General features: G+C 38.6%; 1 protein-coding gene across 1 annotated transcript in view; it reads left to right on the top strand.

The window, feature by feature from the left end:
* Positions 1–873: 873 nt before the first annotated feature.
* Positions 874–19,072, top strand: part of GLDC (glycine decarboxylase) — a 42,643-nt gene continuing 24,444 nt past the window's right edge. Inside the window, exons 1-5 of the mRNA XM_067315588.1 lie at positions 874–1,092; positions 1,232–1,310; positions 10,726–10,861; positions 17,629–17,793; positions 18,716–18,793. Coding sequence (XP_067171689.1) covers positions 874–1,092; positions 1,232–1,310; positions 10,726–10,861; positions 17,629–17,793; positions 18,716–18,793 — 677 coding nt within the window. The remainder of the gene's footprint in view (positions 1,093–1,231; positions 1,311–10,725; positions 10,862–17,628; positions 17,794–18,715; positions 18,794–19,072) is intronic.

Raw genomic sequence — 19,072 nt, 5'->3', positions numbered from 1 at the left:
ACAGCACTGGCTGGTGCTGGTCAGGCTGCACAAATGCGGTAATTGTAGGGTGCTTGAAATTATGTGATTTGGGGCACTGGAATGCAAGGCCATCTTAAGCAATAAGGAAGTCCAGGTTAGAACGTATGTACAAGTCCAGTATCAAGGTGGATGCTATGGAACAAAAACTGCACGCTTATGCATTGCAGTGAGTAGCCCTTAACTGGCCACCATCTTCTCTCCTGTGCCTTAGTTGAAGGCCCTCTTCCAACTAACGGGTCTGTTTAAAACAATTAAACAGCACTGCAAAACGAAAAGAGCAATGAGTTGTGATGGAGATTTGCAAACCACCACTGTTTCATGCTTAGTGTGTATCAAAATGAGCCATGCTGGGGAGTGCCAATCGTGCCCACTTCACCCCTACGGCAAAGTCTCCTTTCTAAGAGGAACTCACAGAAAGACGATTTGCCCCCTTTTAGCAGCTGTAAGAAGTGTCATTTATTGTTCCTCCAGGAGTCAGGTGAAAGGAAGCCCATCATCTGCGGCGGGAAACAATGGGAAACCATTGTTCTCCGAGGAGGGCGCCCGGTGCTCTTTCCCAGGACGTCTCCGCCGCGCTCCAGCAAAGGGCGCCGCCGGGCGAGGCGGCAGCGGCGGCGGCGGGGGCGCGCCCGACCTTCCCGGCCGCCCCGCAGCGGCTCCCCCGGCGGCGCCGCGCCGCGGGTCAGGGCCGAGCGGGGCGGCCGCGGGCGGGCGGCAGGTGGCGGCGAGGCGGGGCGAGCGCGGCGCCGCCCCCGGGCCCCATTGGCGCCGCCGGCGGGGGCCGCGCCGCGCCGCCCCCAGGCACAAAGTGCCGGTCCGGCGGCGGCGGGGGCAGCGGCGGCGGCGCTGGCCATGCAGAGCTGCGGGCGATGGTGGGGGCGGCTGGCGGCCCGCGGGGCGCCGCGGCACCTGCGGCTCGCGGCGGCGGCGGGGCAGCGGCGGTGGGGCGGCGGCGGCGAGGCGGCGCGGTGCATCGAGCAGCTCCTGCCGCCGCACGACGACTTCTCCCAGCGGCACATCGGGCCGCGCGACGGCGACAAGCGGGAGATGCTGCGAGCCGTCGGGGTGCAGGTAGGTGGCCGCGCCGCGGCCCCGCGCCCCCCGCGGCTGCGCCGCCGTGCGCGCCCGCCGGGGCGGCCCCCGGGCTGGGCCGGGCCGGGCCGGGCCGGGCCGGGGCTCTGACGGCGGCGCGCTGGTCGCCTCTTTCCAGAGCGTCGAGGAGCTGATGGATAAAACCATTCCCGCCAGCATCCGCCTCCGGAGGCCGCTGAAGATGGATGACCACGTCTGTAAGTGCCTGCTGCGCCCGGGCTGCCGCTCGGACCCTCCTGCACAGCCCTCCCCCCTCGCCCCCTGCCCGCCCTCCCAAACCTGAGTTACGCCGAGGCGGGGCAGGACCGGGGGGCTTCCTCCTTCCCACCGAATGTCCCTTCCGAGACGTGGAACAAAAGGTCTCCCGTGCGATGCAAAATGAGGGTAGGATTTAGTAAGGCAGCTGTACCAGCCAGCCATCACGCTCTAAGCACACAAGTGTGCTTGCTGCCTTACTTGCTCTCGGGTATGAAATCGGCAGGAAAACTTGTGCGGCAGAATTGTCTGTGAACCGTTCTTGAAATCAAGCGCTACAGTGCCTTCGCTGTGCCCCGGGAGTCTGATACGGAGGGAAAGGTGTGTTTAAAAATCGTCACTTTAGTGCAGACTGTAGCAAATTACTCTTTCAAATGAGTTGCTGCCCTTCGTGGTGTCGTACAATTTGCGTGACTTCTCTGTGAGTTTTTCAACAATAATACCCATATTCAAATAATATGCAAAACCTGCATGCATCTCCATATAACATACACTAGAGACAATGGTTAGCATTTTGAATCGATTTGATTGAGGGAAACGGGTAAACAGCAGGAATACAAAACATCTGAGCTAGTTGTAGTAGCAATACAGTAATTCAGCAGACTGCTTTAGAAAACTTTGATGTGACATGATGAAGTTTTAGATACTAACTTTTTTAAAAATTAGGCTTTAATCAGAGCAGAAAACTTCTAGCTGTATTAATTGCAATCTTGATAGATAACCATGGGCATCATGCTTAGAAAGCCTGCTATTGAAAGAAACACCTAAAAATGCAACTAGCTAAATAATTCCGTGGAAATGTACAAAGCTTAGTAGCCATTCAGCCGCTAGAGACGATTACATCAATATTAACTTTATATTTGTGTTAGGATCATTCGACTGTTTTGTTAGCATTTTGATCCCTCCTGCTGGGTTTTACACTGCTCATCAGCACATTGTAATTTGAGTGTAAACTTCAGGCACTGAAGCTTCTGTGGGGTTCCTGGCCAGTTCAATCTGGTTAGTCTGAGATGACATCACACATGAGAAGCAGCCGCCACAATGAACAGCCGGGAAAACTACAGCCCGAAAAGGCAGATTCTAGCCAGCAATAATTCAATAGTGATTAAAAGTTTCTATTTTAAAAATATTTTACTTGTGCAATGATTTTTCCTTAGATAAGTTTTTCCATCCTGTTAATATGGGGGGTAGGGAAGGCAGGAGAGATGAAATTTAATTCTCTTCTTCTTTCCATGTGAATAGTGTAAATATTTCTCGATATATTCACCCATTGGAAATGTGTTTTAATCAAGATATTCCCTGACTAGAAGAGTGATTTATTTTTATTTTTATTTTTTAAACTTGCCCTCAAGGGAAAGAGCTTTGGGGGGGTTGTTATTGTTGTTTGGGGTATATCTAGGTCTGTAAGAGGGGATAATGTAGATTGTCGTTAATAACTACATCATAAACATCATTTTAGATGGTTTCTTCGTGATATTTTGGATTTAGTATATGAAACTATTATAACATTTTTCATTACTGAGACTTAGCATAAATGTGACACAGTATGGTTAGAAAGGTATTAAAATAATCATGTGTTATTTAAAACTAAGCCAACACTGTTAACCTGAGTCAAAATCTTCATGTGTTGTTTTGTGTGTTCACATAATAATTTGCACAATTATTTTGAAGTAGTCTCGCAATTCGTTGCTATGAATTAGTGATGTTCTGCTATATAGAAGTTCTCATTGTGCAGCAGGACCTCATTAGCTAACAGTGTATGTAGTTCACTGGTATTTACTCCATTTGCTATGCTGTTTCTTTTTCCTTGTAGTAAACTTGAAAAGAATGTGACTTGATGCAGACTCTTGCACTGCATGCAACAGTGAATTTTAAAAATACACTTGCACGAGGTGCAGAAAACTTGTCTGTACACTGTTGCTTTTTCTTTTCCCTACACTGTGATGAACTAACTATATTTTGTAATTTAGTGTGCAGATTTTTGACACTAGTTTTCTGCTGTATTGCTAGAAGAAAACCACACAGCCTATAAGAGACCAGTTAAAAGCTTCAGCCTAAAGTTGTGCTACTTCACATTGAACATCTTGTACCTAGAACATTTTATTCTGAGTCAAACTTGCTTTCTGGTCAATGTGTTATTAGAAAGAACACTGTCTCTCTAACCAACAGTGTGGGATTTGCTCCATACATATGGTATATTATATCCTTATCACATCCTCATATTAAAGGGAAATAGCAAAATTAGTAAAATGTCATGAGAACTATATTATACTTTAAGTGTGTTCTATTAATTTTGATGAAGACAGTTTTACTCTCTTGCCCCCAGAACTCAGATATGCAATGAGAGAACAGGGCAAGGCAATTCCAGTTGTGTTCTTCAACTTTGTCATTCATAAAGTTCATGATTTCCTAAAATGGCAAGTTATAATGATTTAAATAGACACTTCCATTTTCCTTTGTAACTTCAGTTTAAAAAATATTTGTGGTGTCTTCACTGGTTAGAGTGCAGCTGAGATAAGCTGTGCTTGAGCTACTTCTTGTTAAGAAATGCAGCTTGCACTGAAGTCTCATTCAAGTCAATGCTTACAATTCAGATTAGACATGTGGCCTGAAACTCATGCACCCACCATAAATAATATGTCTGAATGTTGGGTCTCTATAATTAAGTCTTATTTTTTTTAAACTTTAATAGCTTCATCCTTGTCTCAGATGTGAATGTAAAGTACCATGGCTAAATTCCTAATTAGGAGAAAAAATGTTAACACAGGAGAAGAATGTCCATACAAGGTTATATATTTGCATAGTTAATCTATATAAGTTGGCAACATTCTTCAGCTTAGACAAGGCTGTTATGCGAACTGTGTAACAGTACCAACTACAGAGAACGGGGGGATGTCCCTGTTGGAAACATTTCATGTATATCCATATTTTCAAACTTTGATTAGGTGTGGCAGTAGGAAAGATTGTTTTGCATTACTGCTGTTCCTATTGGTAATTCTATTGGTAAGAAGTTATCTAAAAGTTCAAAAATCTGTAAGCTGTATCTATACAATAGCAATAAAAATTCCTCATGTGGTTGCAGTTTATATTAAAAAGTTGTTTTTAAAAGGTGTGACATTAGGAATGATAACACCATTCCTAAATAAAACATCTCATTGCAGTAGAAGCACAGTTTTCCTAACATGTTTTGTCTTTGCTGGTCTTTTTAGCACAGCCCTACCTTCAGTAGAAGAATCGGGCTTCATTACTTCCCTGACTGACATAAGATATTGACACAGAAAGCCTCTGGACTCAACTGGGTGTTTGTTTTGCTTATGTATGAATGAAAAAGCTATCCTGGTAAATGCTAAGCTTTACTGATAAAGTGCATCTATGCTAGAAATGCTCTTTCAATACTAATTTTTCTGTATTGGTAGATCTTTTCTGGTATAGAACTGGTCAGTGATGAAGAAGAGAAATAAAGGAATATAACTTGTGCTAAGAGGTATCTGAAATTAATTGCTTCCTTAGCTATGTAATATGACAGAAGTGTTTTATGTCACTGTCCTGATTTAAAAAAAAAAAAAGAAAGAAGAAGCCATTTTAGAGGTACCTGCTGCCATAAGCCCACTGACAGTTCATGTTGTAAAACCACTGGAATGTACCACTGAAAGTCTGTAACAATCAGCTTTTCTTTAGGTATTGAAGGTGCTTTAGCACATATAGTGACTGACCTAGTTGAAGTAAAAGAACGAGCCACCCTATATAAAGCTAATCCTCTTTTCTTTTATCCCTGCAAACCTACTGTGTTTATTAGTCATAGCTATCCCTGGAATGCTTCTTGTCATAGGTCCATCTTTATTTCATGGATGTATTCAGTGTTAAAATTCAAAGACTTTATAGATTATGATACATATTTCTACTTTTTCAATCAGAATTTGAATTGAAAGAATGATTCTGCAAACTTTACAATGATTCTCCAAAATATTTCAAATTTTACTCTAAAATTTTTGGTTGTAAATGTTAGTTAAGACCTCCATAGGCAACTAATTGGGTCTCCAACGTAAACACTTTTAAAATGCGTATGATTCAGAAGCAGCCATATTCAAAAACAGTTCATATCTTCAAGTTAATTGCTCTTTTTGTAGTTAAATATCTTCTAACTGTCATTTTGACTTTAAAACAACACTTAAAAGTAATTCTGTGTGAGATTGATGTCAGGAATCGGTTTTAAGTAGACTTTAGAGCTGACTTTATCATTTCAGATTCCTTACAACTAGAGTACATATTGTACACTTGGGATCCCTACTGCCTGGACAACCACTATCCTCCAGAGAGCTGCCACAGGCATTGCTGGAATCTGCTGTCCCCCCACAACATTTCACTCTTCATGGCACTTTTTGGCTGCTGCTCCCCTTTCAGCAGCCGGTAGGCCTTCAGGGTAGGAAGGCAAAAGGCAGACTTATCGCTGGCCCTCAGCCACCGCATGCCTCCCTGTCCTTGCAGCACCCTCAGTTGCATCTGCTGCCCAGACAGGCTGTGTAAGTGCTGGGCCTGAGCAGAGGGAGGAGGAAGAGGAGGCAGGGCAGCAGATAGCATTGGCTTTCAGCCCTTCTCTTGAGGAGTCTCTGGCAGGACTTGCCATGTGGAGCAGGCACTTCTCCTGGGCCACTCTACAGCGTTATTACACGTCTGACAGAATTTGACAGTGCTTCAGAGCAGTTTTACTTCAATATAATTTGATTTTGTTCCAGAGATGGAATTGCTGAAGCAAGGGAAATAAATTAGCCCCCTTTTTCTGTTTTGAAAATCTTGCTTACTTGACCTCAGAAGCTAGTTTTCTTGAAGGATTTATGTAAGGTGAGCAAAATGACATCAGACAAATAGCCTCTTCTCTCTTACATTGTAGATTTTAAGTTAGCATCTGTTGTCTTGATTTCTCCTCTTTTTTTTTTTTCTTTTTTTTCCTGTCTTAACTTTGGGTACCCTACTTCCCTGTAGATATCTCACAGGTTCAAAGCAAAGCTACTAGGCCGGTCAGTAAAACACCAGCAGAAATAATAGCATTAACATTTTAGAACAAGATAATTCCTTCCTTCTTCCTATTTTTGTGATATATATTGCCTCTGTTTTACCTGTGGCTCTGTGTGGCTCTGTGGCTGTGTGTGCGCACATGCGTGCATGTGTTTGTGTGGCAGTCATGAAACGTCCTCACTGAACTCCTAGTGAGAGCCTCAGTGGTTTTCTCCACAGTTCTAAGATAACAGTACTGCAAGATCAATGAACTTTATTCTGGGTACTGCCTCTGATCTTATTATCTAGTGAACTGGGTGCAGGGAATAAAGATAACTGCAGTGACTAGCTGGCAATTCTTTTCTTGCTGAATAAGGTTCTTGAAGGATTTATAGACTATATCCAATAGAATGAATTCAAGATAAAGGCATTTCAACCATGCTTCTCAGAAAACTGGAAACAGACAGCTGAGTGTTGGCCAGTTTCTAAGTGTTTCTTAATAGCATTCATTTTTTTAAATCTTTTTTTGTTTCCCATTTTGTATATTGCTTCTCACTTTACCAGCTGGTGGGAAGAACTTAAATCAGTAACCCAGCACAGAGGTCTTACAACAAGCTATTCTTAAACCATATATATTGAAACCTTCCAAAATACACCAGTCTCATTCATATGTTCTGGCTTAAAAGAAAAATAATCAGCAATTATTTACATGAATACAGTGTGCCCAAGGTGTGTGGCCTCTATGGCAGAAAGGTTCTACGTTTCTAGGCAGTTTTTTTTTATTTGATGGCACTCTTGCCTACAAAAATGGAAATTTAGTAATTTAATTCTGAATTTGAAAAATAATTTTTAAGCATACTGAAGATTGCAGTTATTACATTCTTCTGTCTTTATATTAGATGTTCATTTACAAAGTGAACAGTGCAGTGTCAGACCACTTCCACAATTCATGTTATTGGAATCTACAGCTGAAAACTAGGTTTGCTGGAATGGAGAAGATAATCGCTGCTACCATAAGGGAGGTGGATCACAAGACAATGTAGGTTGGCAGGGAGCTAGTCTGACCTCCTGCTCAAAACAGAATCAGTCGTGGGATGAGACCAGGTTGCTCAGGGCTTTAACCAGTTGGCTCTTGAAAACTTCCAAGATGACACAACCTCCCTGGGCCCCAGCCCTGCTGGTGGGCTCTCTTTGGTGGGTCTAGCTCTTGCCACCCACCTCTGTGAAAAGCCTCGCTGACTCTCCTTGATCTTTTCTCCATAGGTGCCAGGGGGCTGCTAGGGATGGTTTAACAGCCTTACTCACCTGTGTTTGTGCCCCAGTGTATGTGTTAATTTCTTTGACCCTTGTCTAGATTAGTTTTGCTTTAATTCAGAACCTTATCAGTGTAAACCAAACACAGATTTGATTAAAAATTAAATCATCTTAAATCTACATGCATTTACATTTGTTCTTAGGGAAGCCAGGCTGGACAGTCAAATCAGGGGCTATTGACATCAGTAACACTGGTGTGCAGTTCCTTATTGGTTGTAAATATCTTACTAAAATGATGCCTAGTGCTTTGATGAACTCCTTCAAGGCAATGTTCAGTCTAGGGTAAAGTGGAAGGGCTGTTTACCCATATCTCTTCAAAGAGGCATGCCAAATGTAGGAGACACATTTGAGACCTGCTGCTGTTGCCTTTGTAGTGACCAAAGGATCAGGGCAAGTGACATGAAGCAGAAATGGAGAGAGTGTGCCCTCCAGCATTTTGCTATCCTGATTAAAAAACTAGTAATATAACTTTCTTCACAGATAACTCTTATATAAATGTTGTAATTAAAAAATTTAATCTGTGTTGGAATCTGTATGTGCAACTCTTCTAGATGACTTGTGGAAGCTTATTTGCTGCCTGAGCTGCTTACTGTCTCACTAAGCTTTATGTTTTTTCTCTTGAATCCATTTCAGAAAACATGGTATTATTTCAGGGAGCTCTAGCATAAGTTCAGTGACTTCCTTTGGTAGTTTCTTAGCTCTATCTGCTGAGAAGTGACTCTCAACTTTCTAGAATAATCATCCAGTCAGGTTAACAAAGGAAGCAAGTGCTATCTGGCACATAGTACAATATTTTCAGTATGTGTTTACTACAGAAATCTTGCTCTTAATGCATTTTTTATGTGTAACGTTGGGCTAGTGAGTGAGTTAAATGCTATCCAACTTCTTCTTTTAACTGAATTTAGAGTTAAATGAACAAATGCAATAGCATTTCCAAAAAAAATGTTGAAATTTGATTTAAATTCTGCAAGAATACAGAACCAAAGCTCTAAAAACAGAAATGCCTTTCATCAAAATATTTGTTTGCTGGTGACAGAGAGGAAGAGGTTTAAAATGTTAAAACTCTCACCAAAAACAAAGTGCATTTGTCTGAAATAAGCTCTGTAGGAGTAGTACGGGGGAGTGGAACTGTTTACTACATTTCAGAAACTTTGCCTTGGGTATTGCTGAGTTCAAGTTCAATGAATATATGACCCTTGAGTCCCCAGAAAAAAAATGTATTTTACTGAAAACATGAAATTTATTTATACATTGATTTAACAATGATGAGTTTTGAAATCAGAGGTGATAATAAATAATAAAGTATATAATGTAAAGTGTTACTATTTATTATGTGGCTGTAGAAGAAATTAATTGAAAACCTGGAGATTTTCAATAAGGAATTAATGTTTGTACATTGAATGTAATAGTAACACTTTGAGTAAATGGCAGAGGAGAGATGAGTTTTGAAATCAGAGGTGAAGATCAATAAATACCTTTGTTTATGGCTATAGAAGAAATCAATTCAAAACCTGGAGGTTTTTTATGGAGAATTGTTTGCCATCAGGTTCTAGGGCATTAGACCACTGTGACTGTTTTGATTTGATCTCTCTTGCTGGAGTAATTTATACAGAGAAATGGATTTTGAAACGTGCGGGGCTCAAGCTATTTTCCTTTGCTTATTTATAGCCTTATATTCCAAAGTCTCCTTTTCAAACTGCACTGCAAAATGAACAGACTTTAGTGCAACTGCTGAGTGCCTAAGCTTCCAAGGTCAGATAGAAAAAAAGATCTGAGCACCTAAAGATGCAGATAAGTACATAGGGAATTTTGAGGGATACTTAGAAAGCTAGGTGTCCAATGTCCACCCAGGTCTGTTAGGTTAGGCAGATCAGTCCCTCTACATAATCTTACAAAGCCTACTGACCATCTCTCTGCATCCTCTGGTACTCAACTATTTTGTAAATCTTTCCCTTTGGCAAATATCGGCTGGCGTTATTCATCAGCTACTAGAAACAGATTTAGTGAATGTGATTTTTGCCTAAAGGATGTTGAGAAATATCTAGAAGCAAGACCAAAAACTAATTATTTTTTGGGGGGGGGGGGGAGGGGGACGGACAATTTTGCCTTTCATCTCAACACTTCAGTAGCATTCTGTTGTAATCTCTCTTAATTAGACTGATAGACTATTTTCAAAGCTATGCTTAAGTGGAATTTCTTCAGCTAGAAATATTGTGTTCACACGTTTTTGTTTTAATAACCTGATGAAGCATATTAAAACTGAGAGGACCTCTTTTATTTTAGCAGCTGTTTGGGGGGAAATGTCACTGGGGTCTGCAGAGAACATGAAGTTCCTGAATTCTAAGAAATTTTTCTTGGATACTTGGTGTGAACTCAGTTAGTGCAAGTTCTGCTCTGTTAAACACACTAAATCTTAACTGTGAATGACCAGGACTTCATCCCATGCTGATTCTGCAATGTTCAGCTAATAAAAAGTCCTTTCTGAGATTTATTTTAATGTGTGTACAAGAGAAACAGAATGCATTTTTGCATTACAAACAAAAGACCGTCATAAGCCACTTCCCCATAACAACTACTTCTCTTGCTATGATTTTCACATTGGTCAGAGTTCTGTGATTATTCAGTTGTTGCACTTATGATAGTGACATTTACATTGTTTAGGATGTGCAGTGTTTTATTTAATGTTAAAAAATGAATAACTGCCCAAAATGAAGTATTTGTGACGTAACTGTCAAATGTGATTAATGTGAAAGAACAACTGAAAATGAAGCTGTTAACAAATACCTAATTCCAGTTGCATCCAGAAAAGTCACCTTATAGAAATGAGAAAAAAAAAACAAAAAATACCAAAGAAACCACCACTTAGGTCAGGTAGAAATTAAACTTTCCCAGAACATTTTACCAGGTTATTATTTTACCTTTCATTGGTACCTTTTTCTGATACAGTCTATTTACTGCATTTTTTTTTAACAGAGATACAAGGCAGTTTAGCTGAAAACTGCTAACATGATATGTAACTGAACTTTTCTGCTATCACTTCTTTTCAACTAGGTGAAAATGAAATCCTTGAAACTCTATACAGTATTGCAAGCAAGAACAAGATATGGAGGTCCTATATTGGCATGGGTTATTACAACTGCTCAGTGCCTCAGCCTATTGCACGGAACTTGCTGGAGAATGCAGGATGGTAACGTACAGGTTTTCCTTATTAAATGCATATGTATAAATACGTGCTTAAATTTCATATTTGGATGTGCATAGACAAATATGTCCAATATCCATTCTTTTGGCTAAGGCTTTTTGTATGTTTGATACTGATGTTTTAAGTGTGGAAACTATATTGTTCAAAAGTTAGAGAGGAAAAAGTGACTTTAGAAGATGCTCGTTCCATAAAAGACTTCTGCTTGTAAGGTAGACTTCCATGACTTCTGTTCACAGCTTATATTTCTTATGAACTAAAACATGAATGTTTTAGTTTGCTTTAAAGGAAGTATGCAGATTTAACTCTAAATAAAAGTAATTCTTTCCTAGATTCTGCCTAAAATTAAAGTGCTCCCTTCTCCACTAGTGTGTCCAATTATGGACAGAGATATTTAAATACTACACAATACTCTGATTATGGTTTTCTTATGAGAAAGAATGCAGCCTTGGAAGTCTTAAATGCTTTTCCTTCGATATTTCACTCTTTTTTTTCTCTTTTTTTCTTTTTTTTCTTTTTTTTGACCCCAGAGAGCTTCAAGAGTTTGAACGTATATCCATAAAGTGTGTCTTTGTTTAAACAAATAACTCAGTCAATGGATTGCTGAGAACAGGTTGATAGTGTGCTTGATAATTAATTTTTGAATAGGCTGAGAATATCGTACTTTGTTCTCGGAACCCAGATGACAGTTCAGCTGTTTGGGATAAGCCAAAAAATAGTCTGTCAGACTTGAATTTTACTGTTCTTTTAATGTTAAATGAAAAAATACGTTCAGTGCATTCATTTATGTATAATGGGTAACATTATTCTAAACAGTAAAAGCCTTTGTCTCTTGAAGGACTTTTCAGGAAAAAGGTTCTAAGGCTTGGTTATAAGTACTCATTTAGCATTGGATGTTACTCTAAACACCTATAACTCAGAATTAACACATCAGAAAAATGAAAATGAAACTCAGTCCACCAGACTGAAGGCACTGATATCATGCATTGTCTCATCCTGAAGTTTCTGTGTCTCTAGTCAATAACATCCTTTTTTGCACTATAATTCAGTCATAACTGACATCTTTATCACTGAGTAATTTTCATTTGAATAAAAACAATATTTAAAGGGGGGGGGAAAAGTAGAATCAAATTAGTTACTGTAAAAAGCCATTGTTAATTAAGTACTATACTTTTATCAGGTTAAGCCAAATATTGCTTGTTTACAAATAGTGACTGGCGTGTACTTCATCTTGGTCTCTGTATCCTCAGAATTCCAAGCCTATTTGTTATTAGCCTTTGTTTTATTTGTGTATCATCAGACTTTTCAACTGATCAAGAAGTTGCACAGATATTTCAAGAATTTGCACTTCTTAGACCTGAGGAATCTATGCAAACAAATATTGCACTGCTAGAGTCAAAAATAAGAATGGTTAAAGTAAAAGAATTGAAATAAATTACATGTTTTTAAATATGAAAAATATATATAGTGTTAGTAAAGCGACTGTGAGAGTTCATTCAAAAATCTATTCTTGGACTGCCCCATAAAATCAAACTAGAATACTAAAAGCTAAACTTACAGAAGGTTAAAGTGAATTGTGTTTGCTGGAAAGGGGGAGATAAAAGCAAACTTCTTAAGCATGCAGACTTTATAGAAGCTGTGTCAGAAATCAAGCCTCTTCTCACATCTGCTAAGTGTATATCTTATAAACGCTAACATCTACCCATTACAGCTTCAGGGGTAATGCTGCAAGTTAAGGCTTATTTTTTTTGCTCAATCCTGTATCTTTCACATGATTTGTTGTTTCTCATTGCTTGGCATTCTTTAGAATTGTTAACAGAAATCTATGAACACAGAAATGAAGGACTTTTTAGTATTTAGGACACTCAGACTTGGTAGGAGGAGGTAGGAAGCAAAGGGGTAGATTTCAGGAAGAAACTTGAGAACAAAATGTATTTTCAGCTGGAAATGGGACTGTTGACCCACACTGCATTCTTTAGAAGATTTGCCAGCAAAATCCTTCAGGATGTTAGGTTCTGCTAAGAAAATATTCAACCCTGCCAGAATTTCAAAGCTTTTTGAAGCATTCAGAAAATGGTGTACCAGATCTCTGTTCACAATAAAAACTTGAATAGTTTAATCAGTTGAGATAGTTGTCTGACCAAAGCTATGTACTAATTAAGTGTCTGGGAAGTTGGCATTCAAGAATATCTTGTACTGGTAGCTTTTGGAAAAGCATGGGCATCCTTTTCTTTGAAATCTGAAGCCCATTTGAAACTTCTGTATTGTTGAAAGAAGCTAGTACTTTGGGTATTTTGGGGTATATTTAAAAATACTTTGGGTAGATACTCTTCAGGCAATTTCTTTTATCCAGAGAACACTCTGATGCAAAGTTACAAAATAAGCCGCAAGTTTTCTGTAGCGGACTGTTGCTTGACAGAAGCATCGTAGTTACAGTTCCAGTCTCCGAGGAGAGGGATTTAATTGCACAAGGTAGAGGGTCCTAGGCCCTTATTTTTTATATTTTGTTTCTTTCTGATCTTGGTTATTTTGTAGCTGCTAACACTCCCTTGTTCCTGGCAGTCTGTAACTAATAATTCCCTACTAACCTTAGATGGAAGTCTTAGAAATAAATGTTTTCAATAACTTGACATCCTAGTCAATTTTATTTATTTATTTATTTATTTAAAGGCAGCCTGCTTTCTCAAAACAAATAAATAGCCTCTCAGTGTGTACGTTTAATTGATCCTTAGAGCATCTCAACTCTAAAATTCAGGCAAAAAGATTTACTTTGGGGCATACCATCATTACTGACATTCAGCATGGATTCCTCAGGCGTACAAATATCTGTCATCTTTCTGCTGTTATGGATGTATAGTCTTTATTCTGCTGCATCACATATTGACATATTTGTTAAAATATTTCATCCTAAGTGGGCTGAACTGTGACTCTAATAACAGACCCAGTTAATTCTGTGCTATGACATGAGCATAAATAAATAACTAAAAAATACGAAGAATATTTGGCTTCAGAAATAAGCTCACATATAGGCTTCTTTTAAACATCATACATGTCAAAACAGAGTGGTATTTTTGGAGCTTCAATGGATAAAAATATCTGTAAGACTGAAAATCAAGAAGGCCTTTAAGGTTCATGCTTATACCAACCAGTGAAGCATGGTAGAGTGTAGAGCTCTCCAAAGCACAGCTCACCTGCTTACTTTGTCCCCAAATATTAAAATGTAAGAATAAAGAATGTGTACCAAGGATATCAGCAATCTTTACATCAGTAGCTTAACTCATTAGTGATTAGCACTAACCTCTCCTGCATTACATTCTGAAAATCATTGCATACCTTGCAAAAATGTCAGATGTAAACGCTAAGCAGCTGGTTTCTACTTCCAGAAAAGACACAGAAAGCTGCACGAGCAACTTGCAAAGCATGCCAAATTTGACAGTAAATTAGATGCTTTTTGTGTGATATATTTAGGATTTTTTATGTTTTTGTTTGAAACTGAGATGTCTTTCATAAGTATGCCATTTCATAAGACTATTGAGCTCTCAAAATGATGGGTGAGTTTCAGGATCACCTATATAACAACTCTTCAAAGATGCATAAAGTGCCAAGTGACGTGCCTGGAACTCTACAAACAGTAAGGCACTGGGGAATTTTACAGGCCAGGTGGAATCGCTTGAAGTTGGAAGGCCACCAGTTACACAGCTTTGCTGTAATATCTTTCTACACTACGATATTTATATATTGCATATTTATATTAAGTACGAATGGCCTGGGTGGGGGGCGGGGGGAATGGGAGGGGAGAGAGGAGTTCAATCTTGGCCTTACTGATGAAATCCAGTCCTTAAAATTCTGAAAAGTCAGATAATTTAGAAAATTCATATACTGGGGTTCTCAGTTTTCCAGTGTTTTAAGATGAATGAATTATATTTTTTTTCTGAGGCTCATGTATATTTGTTTCAAATTATGCTAGTTGTCTGTCCTTGCTTTAAGATCATTTTATCTTACTGTTTGTCAGATCTCAAAAAGAATGCTCTATATCACTGGAAATCCAAATCAGTTCTAGCTCTGTCATTGCATGAGATTAGTCTTGCTGATACTGTGTCTAAAACTGCAAGAACTTAACTTACAAAATGTTAAAAAATAGAAAGGTGGTCCTTGATTGCAAATACATTAACTTTCTCAGGACTCAGTTAAGCTATAGAGAAAATTACCGATGAATATATTCTGATGAACTGTTTTACTAGAACTTACTATATATTAAGAAATAAATTAAGCTTAGTCTTGGATTTATTGACTACATACCTACAAAAAATAATCAAGAACTAGTTCACTGTGTGCTTCTTGATGATGGAGTTTTCTGTGTCTTTTCTGTGATCTACCATTTCACTGTCCTTTTCCCCAAGAGCCTGTTTTAAGGCAAAGTAATAGCAAGAGCCAGCTTTAGTATAAAGAAACTGTAATTGTTGATTCTGAAATTAATGTATAGTCTGTTTGTTTCTTTGTTAAATGTAAAACCATTCCAGCTTCAAAGTACGAACACTTCTGCTCCTTTCTCAGCCAGGTCTTTTGATCAGCAAACTAGTCTTTGGCTGAAAGAATGTGTTTCCTAGATACTGCTTGCTTTAATGCCAGTCTGTTGATCCCAGTCTCTGGGGACTCCCAGGGCACATAATATTGCTTCAGAGTCTTTTAAAATATTCATCAGTATCTTAAAGTTTGTATTCATACAAATACTTTTGAAAGTAGAATAAGGGCAGAAAAGTAAACTAAAGCAAAGAATTTTTAAAAGCTACAAAAACGAAAGCCACTTACCCCCAGACTTCTGAAAGGTCTGGCACTGACTCAAGAAAGACTCCTTTAGTTCTCATGGAAGGTTTCTTTTGTATCGTGACCAATCTGCCTTAACTAACTTGGGAATGTTTATAGATACACCTCTGGGCAGAACAGATACTGACTGAAAATGATTATTTTCCACCAGTTTGATTGAACAAGAAGCAGTTTGTATTCCTTGTCACTATAGTAATTCCTCCTTTTTTTTATTTGACTGTTGCTGTTGCTGGAATTGAATTAAGCACAAAATAGCCACTTGAACAAGCTTAAGCAGAATAGATTTTTTTTTTTTTGAATGGGAGCCATTTCATATGCTCTTTAAAGTTTTGACTTGTTTAAGTTTACTTTAGAAAGTCACTTTACAAACAGTACAGAAAAATGGTTAGAAAAATTCAGGCCAAAGGCTGAATGTAGACTAAAGACAGCTGTTTTATTTGAAAAAATGGTTGAGAGCTAGAATTATTATATTAAAGGATTTAGATGCTTAGACAGTGTCACACCACTTCTGAAGAAAAAATACATTTTTAAACCAATCTTTGTAATTTAAAACATGTCTTCACCATGTACGGTAGAACACAAACTTCATGCATGAAAATTTGCCCTAATACTAGATGGAGTCATTACTATTAACACATCTTAAGAAAGGTGCTTTATCCTTGAAAACAAAATAAGGAGTTAGCACAATATGAACAGATGGAGCTTTAAAGTTTTCTAGCAAAATTTACACCCAAGTTTAATGTGTTACTTCTCTACTACTGATTTTTTTCCCCTTGTCCTTTCTCATTTTGCACCAGTCCCTAATTAGTAATGGTTTAATAACACAATGTCTTTGTTGAAATGAAAAATACAGCCTCTATACACAACCTTAATTAATATCTCATTTCTAGTAACTGATTATTCTGTCAAATATTAACCAAAGTCCTTTAAAAATCTGTCTTGTTCACCTCCTATCAACTTTATATGGGTCTTGAGCTTCCAAGTACTTCAGTCTCTCTTGAAAGATGATACCTTCACTCACGTATCATAAAAGGCCCTTTCAAAAGTCCAGAGCTTACTAGCATCCTTTCAATAAGAAAACTGAAAAACGGAGGCTATGTGTGTTCCTACTCATCACTTGTTTCTGGAGTCTACTCTGGATTCAAACTGTCATAAAATCTGGCCTATTCCACCCTGAAATCTAGGACCCCAGAGTTCTGGAAGTGAAAAGAGTGTCTTATCCCTATTTTTGCCTTTCATCCCTGAGCTCCTGGCCTTCTCTCAGCATGCTGTGCAGCTCTATTTATTTATTTATTTATTTTCCCCCTGTGTTATTCTAATGGGTATTTCCCTGACTGTTGCTGTTTTTAAGGAGCAGTTTATGCTGCCTTTATGCCCTTGTTCTCCCAGTGATATCAGGTAAAATTCAGATCAGTCTTACTTCCCTCCAATAGCAAATACACAAATTGTAATTTCACGAGAAGGGGCATATTTCTGAGCTTGATCCTGCAAAGTGCTAAGTGCCTTCCCTCCCATGAGAGTGGAGAATACTCAGTAAGTAAGGACTTTAGAAAGAGTATGTTGAAAGATAATGACAGTACCTAGTCATGACTGAATGAAGCATTCTCATTCAGATATTGTGACTTTACTAATTTCTCCCACACTCAGTTTATTACGACTTTAAAGTACAATTTCCTCTTAGTCTCTCCCACCCAAAATGTATGCTCATGGAGACAGAGAATTTTTCTCCTGTAGAGAACCAAGTCAAAACCGGTATGAAAAATATTATTGTTATGGAAGCCTGAGAATAAATTACAGCCCTCTAAAAATAGCTGATTTAAAACAGACTTTCATGTTAGTGAGTTGTGCTTTACAATACATTTTTTTTCAGCAGACTAATTCTGTTATGTGTTTCTTTTCAGTGATCTAAATTCAGAATTTTTTTATTACAGGGTTACCCAATATACTCCTTACCAACCTGAGGTTTCCCAGGGCAGACTGGAGAGCCTGCTAAATTACCAAACTATGGTGTGTGACATCACAGGAATGGACATGGCTAATGCATCTTTGCTGGATGAGGGGACAGCTGCTGCAGAAGCCATGCAGTTGTGTCATAGGTAATATGTTTAAAAGTATGGCTAAATTACATCATCAGAAAGGAATTTTGGAGTTTGAAAGGCATCTCACCTATGTAGGGGTTAGGCAGGTGAGTGAGCTGAAATGGAGTGTGGCCTTTTCACTGAGCAGATCAGAGATAACCCATGTTATTAAGCCACAAGAGAAGCTTTTGGTGTTGCTGTGAATGTTTAACCTGGTGTGTTTGTCTGTGGTATGAATCTCTTGTGTCCATGAGCACCAAAGATATGGATTACTTCTTTTTTCAACTTTTGCTTGAAAGGAGGTTGTAAAAGAAAAAAACATAGTCAGAAGTGAGCCTACTACTGGTATATCTGAATTTACTTTCAGGGACCTGCATTGTAGGGATATTTGGAGATGTGCAAACCAAAAATTAAATCTGAGAGAGATTATTGAAGGTCGGTGCAGGTCTGTATATCTTGAAGGAAGTTACGTAGCTGAGGTTCTGTTGTAACTATCCAGTTGTTCAACGCATCAGTCTGACATAAAGTCATGTGTTAGTCTCTATTTTACTACTTGGATGGTACACGGTTGGTTAGCCAGGACAAAAAAGGGAATCTGTGTGAAAAATGACAATTGTATTCCTCTCTGTGCTTGCATTTTAAAAAGTATGTGTGGATGGAGGCATTCTTGCTGTTTAAGTTGGCTCCTGATTTTGCTACATAGCCTACTTTAATTATTTTGCCATATACAAATCTCATTTGAGTGTCTGAGAAGAACTTTCTTATTCTAAAGGGAATAAAACCCTCATTCAGTCATATATTTGAGTTATGATAACTAAAATTTATAATTGCTTTTTACTTAGGAAAACTCATATTTTAAAAGCCCTTTGATTTTTGCTTCTGTGAAGAAGAATATATTCTTGATGCTTGCTCTTTTCTGTTTCTTTTTTCTTTTAAACAGGCACAACAAAAGAAGGAAGTTCTATGTAGATGCTCGATGTCACCCTCAGACAATAGCAGTGGTCCAGACTAGAGCCAAGTAATGTTTGTCTCCATTTTTCTCCATTATATTTTCGCTTACACAAATCATTTTTGATAGCTCTATCATATGCCTAATGTGTTTGAGAGATAGGATTACTCTTTTTCTGCAAAATAAATACATATATCTACAAATACAAATATCATATACTGATATTTGGTGTTGCTTCTACTTTTCCATTTAAATATAATTATGAAGCAATTCAAGATGTTTAAAGAGAGAATACGCATACGACAACAAGAAAATATTTAGTTTTCCCTGTAAGTTCTTCACACAAAT

The sequence above is a fragment of the Apteryx mantelli genome, chromosome Z (genome assembly GCF_036417845.1).
Source record: "Apteryx mantelli isolate bAptMan1 chromosome Z, bAptMan1.hap1, whole genome shotgun sequence".
Taxonomy (NCBI): Eukaryota; Metazoa; Chordata; class Aves; order Apterygiformes; family Apterygidae; genus Apteryx; species Apteryx mantelli.
Note: the sequence above shows the minus strand (reverse complement) of the source record. Positions and strands in the feature narration are given on the sequence as shown.